Consider the following 12,802-nt stretch of genomic DNA (forward strand, 5'->3'; position numbering starts at 1 on the left):
ACAAACAGCTACTTGACATAAAATAACTGTTTAGAGATTTAATTTTTGACTTTAAGGATGATCAAATGATATGCATAGATGATATAGCAGAAATTAAAAATGGATGAATGTAACTAGAAACAGTAAAAATGACTTTACAGCGATGTGATTCTAGAAGCAGTGAATTTAACAATTCAATTTAAAACATTCAGTATACTATTTACATATGAATTAAGATAAGTTTAAATAAGGTAGATAAGTCTAAACTTACCTTACCTACAGGTAAGTATAAAAAATCAAGTACATTAATAAGTAACAAGTACATATTTAGAATTCCAAATCATCATACCCCACTTCATAAATATTCTTACACCATCATTATTTCTACTTTTTTCTATCTTTCAAAGAGTTGCATATTAATATGACAGCATAAACAATTCAATTATTTAATAATTCCAATTTTCACATTTGTTAAGTTACATAGTTGATAACTCCCACGTAGGATTTCCTCAGGATCACTTAGTTTTCATTCTTTTACGATCTAAAAATCGTAATATATCAGTACACAGTACGACAATTTATCGTGCACATTTGTCTTCAGCACACTGACATTTTCACAATTTTTGAAAAATAGTTACTATTTTTCTAACTACTTTGCTAACCTCCTACTGGAAGGTGACATCACAATACAATAATCATTTTTGTGCACAAAGCATATGGTCTTTATGATTACAGAATGTGTATGATGTGATGCGGCGTATTCCTTGTTTTTTCAATAGCACAATAGCGGTTTTCAATAGCACAATGGGTGTTTAATGACAAGGTGTACTTTGGAAGCAAATCATATGATTATGTTAAAGAACAATTTTGTGTTTTTTACACGTGTACCTGAACCAAACAACTCAACATTAAAGCGAATCATAGGCAAGCTTCAGTAGTGACAGAAGAGAAAATGAAAGAGGTACGTGCATTACTTGAACAGCCTCTAAGGAGAAGTTTGCATAAATTATCATCGCAGACAGGAATATCGTATGGGAATGCCCAAAAGGCTGCAAAGAAATTAGGTCTACATGCATACCGAATACATTGCATAGAGGAAATGAACCCCCAGATATTGTTAAAAGAATAAGGTACTGCCAGTGGTTTATCAACCAGGTGGAAAGTAATGGAATAAGCATACTGGATAATGTGTTTTTTAGTGATGACGTGTATGTTCACCTTAGCGGTTACATCAATAGTCAGAACAAAAGATACTGGTCAACACAAAACCCAAACATCTTAAATGAATTGCCACTGTACTTGCAGAAAATAGAGGTTTGGTGTGTAATTTCTCGACAACGAATAGTGGGCCCAATTTTTTTTATGAAACCCTTGACAGTCTGGCATTCAAGGGTATAATTATGCAATCTATAGCTCTTCTCCAGCCTGATGAACATTATTGTTACCTGAAAAAAGTTGAGGCAACCTGCCATACATCCAAAAAACCATGGAATTTTGGAAAGAAATGTTTGGTAATTGCATAATCTCAAAAGATCTGTGATTCCCTCGTTCCCCTGACTTATTGTCACCAGCCAGACTTCTTTCTCTGGGGGTTTTTTGAAAGACATGTATATCAAACAAACCCACATACTACAAGACCCAGAGTGAGCCGTTAGTCCAGAGATGAATTCCATTAGCCCTGATGTCCTAAGAAGGGTATCAAAATATATCGTGCAAAGGATTCAGACCCTTTTTTTTAACCTCTGGGACCACCGTTAGGTATTGCTTCAGAGGATGAGATGAATGATTTTTAGCATGTGAAAATGCCATGCCTGATTGGGATTCGAACCTGGGACTCAAATCAAATGCGAGTATCTCTGAATAGTCCATTATGAATTATAGTGTTAAATTAATAAAGATGTGTATATATAAAATAGCTATGTAAGTCTATATAAGTGTTATTTTATTTTAAGTTTGCAAGAATTGATACTAAGTTACAATGAAATTTTGTAAGATATGTGTTCTTTGTAAAAGATGAGAATAAAACTATTACTAAAAGAAAAAAATATATATTTTTTAATTTATTTATTTTAGGTTTTTTTTATAAAGTCCAGATTTTAGTCTCTAATATTAAATAAATGATATTAGTAATATTTAACATTATTTTAATAAATTTATACAACAGCAAATTGAAGAAAATTAAAAATGGAATACTACTTGACAAGGTAAACATAATTTTTGTTTATAAAATAATTTTAAAATGGTAAAAATATACATATTATGTTAGGAAATTTATAAATTATAGAATAAATATTACATGTATAAGATAAATGATAAGCAATCTTTATGAAAAAAGTTACTTAAAATTTCAGAAAAATATATCAGTGGTAAAATAATTAATTTTTGGAAGAAAATGAACAAGTTAAAGGAAATAAAGTTATGTAAAATCTTACCAAAACAACCTAATGTTATGCTAAATTGGTAGTAGAATGAACAATACTATACTATTTTGAATGAACAATATTATCTCTGCTTTGCAGCAGCGAACCAAAGACAAGAAGGCAAAGGAAATCTCCATCATTCCTTCTTTCATTTGGATGGAATAACTTTAATATAGAGAACGACTGTGACACCTAACATACACATGAAATTACAGTGGTTTTACACAGTAATGCATGTGACAAAAAAAGAATGAATTTTTTTGTCGATACAATAAAAACTGACAAAACTGATATGAAAAGACTATGACAACTCTATAATGTGTTCTATCTATATCATTACATAATAAGATCTACTGCATGATTAGTAAGCTTTAATGCTTTGTTTAATACTGTATGTAGATTTTAAACATAAAAATACATAGCAGAAATACTGAAACAATGAAGAGTAAAATTAAAATCAATTTACAGTAAACCCAGAATAGAAGTGTGAAAGGCATCTCTAACGGACAACTGCAAAGTCAAATAGTCATGTTTACACTTTTGATGTAGTTTTAGAAATTTTGTCTGTTAATGAAAAGTATCTTTTTTTATAGCCTGGTGGTGCATTCTATAATTTATAAAATTTAGCACCAACCACCCACTTAAAATAGTAGTTATCTGCTATTCCAAACCTGATACAGTACTAACAAAGTGTTAAGACAACTGTCTAAACATTCAATAACTTTTAACACCAATTACTCCAGTTAATAAGTCCAGTTTTGCATTTACTTACAACTTTTTAAAATAACTAATTTTCTCTAAGCTAACTACAACCATCTTATTCAATATGATCATGAAAAAGTACAACTACTTCAATAAGTATGAATTAAAATCACTATATAGTTGAAACATCATTAAAACCAAAATAAAAATGAATAAAATCTGATTGGTTTATAAACTTCAATAGGCATAAATGGTTAATGAAAAAAAAAATTTTTTAATACCTATTATAAAATGTATGGTAAATGGATGAAAAGAAAAAATGAATTAATTAACTAATTAATGACGTATTACATGAGGTGGAGTTTTCATACGTCCTGGAATTTGAGAAACATGTTGAAGTAACCTGCCTGGTTCTGTAAGTGATGGCGTTATAACATTTGCGAGCGATTCAACATAAAAATCTTTACTAGAAACTTCAGGAGCACTTGCTAAATTCCATAAATCACATTGCTGAAAGAAAAAATAAAATAAAAATAACACTACTACGAAATGAATAAAAAAAAAAAGCATTATAATGAAACAATGTGAAACTAGTCCCTAATTAACTACTTATCCACCGAAAACCTGTCTCCAATGGGAATCTTTTATCTCCATGGATATATCATGGAATATTATGTAAATTAAGTGATAATAAAAAGTACATTTTCAGTGCAGTACAAAATGGGAAATTTGTGCTCTTATGTAAAATTAAAAATGAAAAAAATGTTTTTGATTTAATATTTACAATAAAATTCAATTTGTTTCATAAATTGTTTGTAGTATTCTACAAGGGTCATTGAAGAAGAACAGATAAATTACTGTTGTTTAATACTATTTACTTAATACATATATATTTTTCAACATCTCAGATACATTTTCACAATTTACTCCTCCAATCACCAATCACTCTCTCTGCTAGTTTTTTTTTATGCCAGCAAAAAGGAAATCTTAATCTCAAGTCTGAGCAAGTTTTATTCATTTGTTTTCATTTCTTTGTTGTAAAATTTGACTCCAATGGTACACCTTGAGAAGACTAAACAAAGACGAAACCTGTATGTAACTAAAAAAAAACGAAGTGTATGTAACAGAACCTCCCAACCCAATATTTTAGTGGTTTCAAGTGTTTTTGCTACATGCAAACATAAGTTTTCTTAAGAAAAGACTTCCTTTTTCTCCATAAAGTGTACCTTTATTTTGATATTGCAAGATACTGGTAATTGAAAGTTCAGTTTTAGAAAAAAAATCACAGAATTGGACCTTTAAGATTACAAAGAATTGTTAGCGTCACTTTCCTGGCAGATGGATGGGTTGCTAAATTTTTCAATCAGGTGTAGGAGTTGTTTTCCTGCTTAGATTACAAATTGTATCACAAGTAATTTTCCCCCAAAAAAATTCAGCTCATTTTATCCAAGAGCAGATGTTAAAAGTCGTTTTCTTATGATTGCGAGTAAATTTTTCTGAATATCTTATGTATGTTTTACAGTTTAATAAGAATAATTGAGTCAACCGCACTGATGTTTACACTAAAGTTTTTAGAAATTTTTTTTCTAGTTTATACCACTCATCTCCACAAATAGTTCAGTGATGCAAGATTCCAACCTGGACTTAAAACTTCTAGTCATTACTAATATTGATTACTAGTAAGTTATTCAACCATTTTTAAATTGTTCAATCTATTCTTAAAAAAAAATTGCATGTTTGCACAACTTTTATTATACTGTTAGAAAATCCAGAAGTAAATTTTAGATGATTTTATTCTCTCTGAAACTGGAATTCTTAATAAGTACTGTTTTTCAAAATGCACTTGCCTTTTGTATATTGGTTTATGGATAGTCATATACAGAATGTTTCGTTTTAATCACGCCATGCAATTTTCTCATAAAGTAGGCACAATACAATAAAATGAACTAAACAAAAGTTACTCAGATTGGAAGAGGACACCTCATGATGACCTTGTTTCAAGGTTAACACAAATGAAAAAAGCAGGAAATTTTACATTGGAGTATGCAGTCACACATATGACCTTGGACTTTTTTTTTGAAGATCATATGGATAATCATCAGAGGTAGTGTTATACAATAGTGTTGTCATTTTTATGCTCTTTCCCATAGTTTGCGGGATAAATGGGCTGGAACATAAATATTCCAGGAATATTGTATGACTTTCAAAAACATGTAACTTGTATAACACTATCACCCATATAACACTATCTCTGATGGTTAGCTATATGACCTTCAAAAAAAGTCTAATGTCATATCTTTGACTACATATTCAATGTAAAATTTTCTGCTCTTTTAATTGGTGGGATAAAAAATCATTCCATTTGAAAAAATTGTCAATTTGAAATAAAATATTGCCAATTGAAAATTATCAAGGTCAAGTTCAAGGTAAAATCCAAGGTCACCTAGAGGTGTTCTCCTCCAATCCGAGTAATTTTTGTTTAGGTCATTTTATTGTATTGTGCGTAGTTTATGAGAAAATTGCCTGGGGCAAATAAAATGACACATATATATATATACACACACGAGAGCTATTCAGAAAGTAAGGAACGTTTCCAACTGACGCCACCAGGCGCACGCCAATCGCGTGTATATTGGTGTGCTCATGCTCGGCACCTCTGTCAGCATCCAGCCGTGACAACGGGAACATCTCTGCACTGCCCGTTTTTTTTATATACAAATTTGAAATGTGTGCCAATCGAAAATCCTGCCAGTTGTGAGGTGCGGTCTGTGATTTGTTTTTTGTTGGCAAAAAACTTAAAACCAATAGAAATTCATCGGGAACTGTGTGAAGTGTACGGGAACAACGTAATGAGTGAAAGTTCTGTCAGGAAGTGGTACATTCAGTTTAAATCGCCAAACAAACGTTCACGATAAAGAGAAGAGTGGATCGTCCGAGCATTGTAACTTACGATCTGATATCCAAAGTTGACGAAAAGATTTGTGAAAACCGCCGTTTCACAATAACTGAGCTTTCTCTATGTTTCCCACAAGTTTCACGGACTTTCTTGTTTGAAATTGTTTCACAGAAGCTAGGCTACCACAAATTTTGTACAAGATGGGTGCCAAAAACGCGTCACTGAGTGGTTGAGATCACAGGTGGCAGAATTTTATGACACAGGAATTTCAAAGCTTGTCCACCACTATGATAAGTGCCTGAATTTGTATGGTGATTATGTTGAAAAGTAGTATTTTGGTTTTCTTTCACATGTATATAATAAAAAGTTTTTCTTGTACTTGGTTTTTTAAAATTTCAAAACATTCCTTACTTTCTGAATAGCCCTCGTATATATAATTCCATATTTAATTTAATTTTTTTATTACAGGTGCTCATCTCTTTATTTGCTGAATGATGCTTATTTAATTTAAATAAGTAGTAGAACAATCACATTATGAAAAAAAAAATTTTAAGTAAAAAAAAATCAAGAACTGTAGTATAGATGCAGGTAAAAAGGAAAAGGTGGCTCATTTTAACCGTCAAAATATTTCTGTAGCTACAATGTAGAAATACTACATTACTAAAAAGTCACTTCTGTCAGTCATTATAAGCGATAAAATGTAGCATTGCAGGAGAATAAATAAGTCATAATAACCGATATGTCACTAAAATCAATGTAATCATAAACAATATTCATACTTTATTTATGTATTAACGGCATACCAAACCAACCAAGAGAAGTTTTTGGTCACTATATCCGATATGTCATTATTTTTTATGTCACTATAAATGATACTTACTGAATACGTATAAATTTTTAGGTTTTAGAAGCCAGTCTTATTTATTTTACACATTAGGTAATTCAATTCTTGAATAACCGTTTAAACTAAACTATTAACTAGTTAAATAAAATATGATAAAATATAAAAATCCTGAATATACATCAAGTCAACCTTCTTTAGCAATATTATTAATGGTAATAATTACTAAATAAATCTCCTTAAAACTCTGCATTAATTCAATTAACTAAATTACTATATATGATGTAATGCCGGTTCTTCCGATCTGATGTTGAACACATAAATATATAATTAAACCTTATGCACTACTTTTTCCTACAAGACTTTTTTTACATTAAAATTGCTTTTAAGGCAAGTTATTATTGCTTAGAATTCCTATTTTATAGAAAATAACATTTAAAATAACAATACACCACTCCACATTTCCACAACAAGAGTGATTCAAACCTAAATATTTCTATTTCCACATTCCATCAAAACCCTTTTATTCCTCTGATGTATTTTAATAATAACATGAAATATGTATATATATTTATACAGCAGCCATTTCCATAAAATTAGAGTATTTATAACAACGGATGTATGAATGTTTGCTTATAGTCTGTTTTCTACGTAGCTAACACTGGTCATTTCACCTGCTTTCCATATACAACATTAAGAACTTATTTGATAGATTTGGACCACTGTCTATGTATGCTTTTCATCAAAAAAGAACATGGAAATATTATAAAAGAATTATACATAAAACTAATATTAGTTTACTTATAATCCGGATGAAACCAAAGTTTTCTGGAGGTCTTTAAGAAAAAATATTCAAGTTTATATATACACAGGAATTTTGTATCGAATTGACAATCAAGGAAAAATAAAGTTTTTTGGCATTATTTTTGTAATTGCAGATTGGTAGTCACCAACTTTTGTAAATGACCATAGTAAAAAATAATATAGATTGGCTATTATGGACTACCTGTATACTACAGCTTAAAAACAAAACCTGTAATTTTACGAGGTGCCAAAAGTTCAGGGAATTTTACCATAAAAATAAAATAGCTTACCATAACTTATAATTTCCACTGTCTCCTTCAAAGTAATCCCCTTGGGCACTGATACAGTGATCCCAGTGTTTTTCCTGTGATTACATGCATCCCTGGAAGTCTGCAGGTGTAAGTGTTCGAAGCACGTTCTGCATTTCTTCCTGATCTCCTCAATTCTGTTAAAACGACGGCTTTTCAATTGAAATTTTATTTTCAGAAAGAGAAGTCACACGGGGTAAGGTCAGGCGAATAGGATGGGTGGGGAATCACTATAGTCTCTTTGGAAGCCAAGAAGTTCTGAACAGCTAGCGATGTATGCGCGGGCGCATTGTCATGGAGCTGGGGCAACCCAGCTGTTGTTACCCCACAGATCTGATCAGCTGTTGTAACCCCACGTTTGCGCCTACTGCTTTCACGTAACTGCTTCAAAACTTCACAATAGAACATCCCACTGACAGTTTGACCAAGAGGAACGAATTCCTTATGGATAATGCCTTTGATGTCGAAAAAAAACAATCACCATGGTCATCACGTTGCTGCGAACTTGGCAGGCTTTTTTTAGCCATGGAGAACTTGGCGACTTCCACTGCTTAGTTTCAGGGTCATACCCGTACACCCATGTCTCATCACAGATTATGATGTTGGAGATGAAGTTAGGGTCATCTCTTGCTGAATTTTTCAATTCACTACAGACAGCTACGCGATTTTGTTTCTGGTCGCTGTTCAACACTCACGGTACAAATTTTGCAGCAATGCGTCTTATGTTCAAGATGTGTTGCATGGACTCATTTGACATTTGTACGATTGCACAAACATCATGGATTGTTTGTCTACGATCTGCAACAATAACCTCTTGCACTTTCACGATATTTTCTGGTGTTGCGCTTGTTGATGGTCTTCCTGAACGCTCATCGTTGTCGACTGTCGTTCGTCCATCTTTGAATCGTTTGTACCACAAAAAAGTTTTACTTTTATTCATAGCATTGTCACCAAATGCTTTCATAAGCATGCGATGGGTTTCTGCACCAGTTTTTTTAAGCATGAAGCAAAATTTGATGCAGGTTCTTTGCTCTTTAAAATCTGTCATTTAGAACTTTGCCAAAGCAGTAAAACACAACGTTACACAACCGCACGAAAGTCAACAATGCAGCCTCTCACCGTCAAAGCTGTTGGAACACTGATTCACAAAGAGTACTGTTAGCCACATCTAGCGGCAGCAGGTCGTACCAGCAATGGTTCGCGCACGAAATTTAAATTCCCCGAACTTTTGGGTAGCACCTCGTACATAACTAAACAATTTTTTCGTGTTGATTTTACAGATTTCTGATTTTATAGGAAGCTTCTTCCAATTAATCTAATCAAGGAAAGTTTTACTCCATAAACACAATAAATTTTCTGACATACCTCCACAACTGTTTTTTTAAACCTACTGAACTTTTAAAATTGCATGGTTGTAAACTTTTGAATTTAAAAATGCTGTGTTACTTTCTCAAATTATCCCTTGTAAACCAAATTATGAGTATTTGTTACAAATAGAAATAGTGTAGAGTGTCACCATTATGTCACAATATATCTCACTAGATATATCAACAGTAGATCAACATGTGTAGCTCTATTGTACTTTGCATAGGATAAGATTTATTATCTCTTCTTAGCTAATTTAAAAATAAAACCCCCTTAATGACAGTTACCCTTCAATTCATTAACTTGATTTAATGAATTTCAAATCTATAAATTTTGATGAGTTTATGAAAATAAAACCTTTTTCATTCATAAATTAAAATAAATTTCTCGAGTTAATAAATTTATTTTATTTTAATTCAATTTATTTATAAATGTAATCCTTTTACAAATTTTGTAATTTTATAAATGGAATCACTCTCTATAAAAAGTGATGGTGTGTGGGTTTGTTTGTTTGTCATGTGCTTTTTTTGATTTCAGCTGCTATTGGTGCATAGTGGACAAATGATGGTGTGCCGGGTGGCTGCATACAGCTCCCTCAACGCGATTCTCTCCCGCTAGAAGCAATCGATTGTCAATTAATTTACAGATTATTTAATACAATTTCTAAGTAGATTATTTTAATTTATATTTTTATTTTATTATTTATTAATTTCATTTATTTAATTTTATTAATAAAAGAAATGTATTTATTAGTTAATATCTAGCAGTAAATAACAGGATTCTTTATTTAGCATGAGACAGCCATTGCACATGGCTCCATCTACAACTCTCTCCCGCTAGAAGCAGTCTGTTGTCAATTAATTTACAGATTAATTTCTAACCATAGATTATTTTTATTTATATTTTATATTTGAATTTTTATTTATTTATTATAATAATTATTTAATAATTTCATTTATTTAATTTTATTAATAAAAGAAATGTATTTATTAGTTAATATCTAGCAGTAAATAACAGGATTCTTTATTTAGCATGAGACAGCCATTGCACATGGCTCCATCTACAACTCTCTCCCGCTAGAAGCAGTCTGATGTCAATTAATTTACAGATTAATTTCTAACCATAGATTATTTTTATTTATTTATTATAATTATTATTTATTAATTTCATTAATAAAAGAAAGGATTTGGTTAATATTTAGCAGTATAAAAAAGTATTTTTTATTTAGCGGGAGAGTCATTTGTGCATAGCCACCTGGCGCATCATGCAGTCTGCTCTGCACCAACAGCAGCAGCTGGACTGGCAACTAACACAACCACACACGAATACACATAAGATTAAACAAACAAGATGGCATCCTTAAGCCAACTACCTGTTATTAATATGGCTAGTCTTAAACATTATATTTCTATTAAAAACTATTAAATTCTATACCTACTCACTGCTTAAGTCTATTTTAAATATAAAAACACCAAAAGGAAAATACTCTCTAAACACTATTTCTTTTCTTAAAATGTTTCTGAAAAACACTTAATATTGTCATAAACATGAGAACACAAACGCATCGAGGGTTCAACGGGCAGAGCCCCCTGGCTAGGTGGTCCGAAGAGCAAAGCAAGCCTGACTAGCTAGTACTATATTAAATCAACAAATTACTGAATTTACTAATTTTTAAAAAATTTCTAACATTTTCATGTTAATTCTGGTATTTCTATCATTTCTTCTATATTAGTTTTTTTTTTTTTTTTAGTAATGTTAAAAATCTGATGTGGGCACTACATGACTTCCTTGTACGCCTATTAAATTACAAATACACATTTTTTTAAAATGAAAAGTACATAAAATTTTATTTCATTTATAATTTCTGTTCTTTTTTTGTGGTTATTATTGAATTATTATTTATCATAAAAATTTTTTTACAGGCAAAGGTTAATTATTATTAATAAATAAATATATTTAAATTAAAAAACGAGTTAACGAAAAAAAAAAGAAGGAAATGAAGTCTGATTCAAACCAAGGTGCCTTCCCTTTTTTAGATTCAAATATTTCATTAATTAAAATTTCATTTGGCTATAACTCTGGAACCTATGAAAATAAGTACCACTTATGATATATTGTTGAAAAGCTCTCAATGAGGGCTTACTACTGTAGTTAAGAAAAAGTTCAAAATCAAACTTTTTTGAAATTTTGGGCTGTTTTGGACACTTTTGGTTCAGTCGAAGCAATCAAAATGGGAGGTGCAAACTAGATATTACAAAAGTCCTAAATTCAAAATTTCAACATCCAACGGCTAATAGTTTCTGAGTTATGCAAGGTATATACATAGGTATGTACAGATGTCACACTGAGATTAAGCAAAATGGATTCAGGGATGGTCAAAATGTATATTTCCTTAGAAATTTGAAAACTGAAAGTTTTTGCGATCACAATACTTCCTTTACTTTATACAAGGAAGTAAAAATTTGTATTTCTGTATGCCCTCGCATACTCTAAAAATCATGTTTTAAATTATCAAAAGAAGACAGACCATAAATTAAAAACATACCATATGTATTTTTAATTCATGTAAACTTTTACTGAGACTACCCAATAAAAGTGGACTCGAAAAAATAAATTGGGATATATATATAAATCCAATGGGAAGACATTGGAATTCCCATGACATTGTATGTCATAGGAAGAGATACAAAGAGGTTTTACAGGTTGCTTCATTAACTCTACGTTGAATGTTTTGTGATGATCTGAATGGCTTATTGATGTTTTAAAAGGTTTTTTCAATGTAATACATTCATGATGATCTATTTTATAATAAAACATTTATTACCACTTATAATCTAATATTAATAAGATTTTAACACTTGAGGCATTTAATTAATTATAGTATACATTATAATTTTTTATTTTGTTTGTATACCACACAGGAAAGTTTATATTGTATATTTTTACTAAGTTTTTTCCTGTTTTACATTATAATAAATTCAAATATTTTTTTTATTTTCTTTCTCTTACATGCAGCGTTCTCATTATATTTATTAAATGTTTGTTGTATATAGTATTAATAAATTAGTTTTAACCACTTTGAATTATGCAGTGATATGTTCCTGCTTTTTGTATCCTTGGAATATTTTTACAAATAAAAATACGTGGAAATCACAATACTCAAAGAAAATTTATGAGAAAAAAATTTATAAGAAAAGTGATTTGTAATTAATGCAGTTCTCATGGCAGTACTTGAGATACAAGATGTAACAGCAATGAAAGTGAAATCACCGAACTCATGTGTAAACAGTGCAGCTTCACTGTAGATTTGAATCAAGAATTGATTTCAATGGATATAACGTGCTGACATGCAATAGAAAAATGATTTAAAGAAGAAGACAAAGGAAACTTACTCATAATCTCTCCAACATCTTCAGGTTTAATACATACTACTCCTAAAGATATACTCCATTAAATACCATACAAATTTTGAGAAATTATTGTTGCT

The 12,802-nt window shown here is 30.6% G+C and overlaps 1 protein-coding gene across 10 annotated transcripts in view; it reads right to left on the bottom strand.

The window, feature by feature from the left end:
- LOC142330182 (uncharacterized) overlaps positions 1 to 12,802 on the bottom strand; it is a 235,961-nt gene that overhangs the window by 142,789 nt on the left and 80,370 nt on the right. For 9 of the 10 annotated variants that reach the window (XR_012757720.1, XR_012757716.1, XR_012757717.1 and 6 more), the window contains exon 5: positions 3,453 to 3,611. The exons of the other annotated variant lie outside the window; for it this stretch is intronic. Coding sequence is in view for 4 of the 9 variants with exons in the window: in XM_075375294.1 (XP_075231409.1) it covers positions 3,453 to 3,611 (159 nt within the window). In the remaining 5 variants the exon portion in view is untranslated. The remainder of the gene's footprint in view (positions 1 to 3,452; positions 3,612 to 12,802) is intronic. 10 annotated transcript variants of the gene reach the window in all.

Source organism: Lycorma delicatula, chromosome 9 (assembly GCF_047948215.1).
Source record: "Lycorma delicatula isolate Av1 chromosome 9, ASM4794821v1, whole genome shotgun sequence".
In the NCBI taxonomy this organism is placed as follows: Eukaryota; Metazoa; Arthropoda; class Insecta; order Hemiptera; family Fulgoridae; genus Lycorma; species Lycorma delicatula.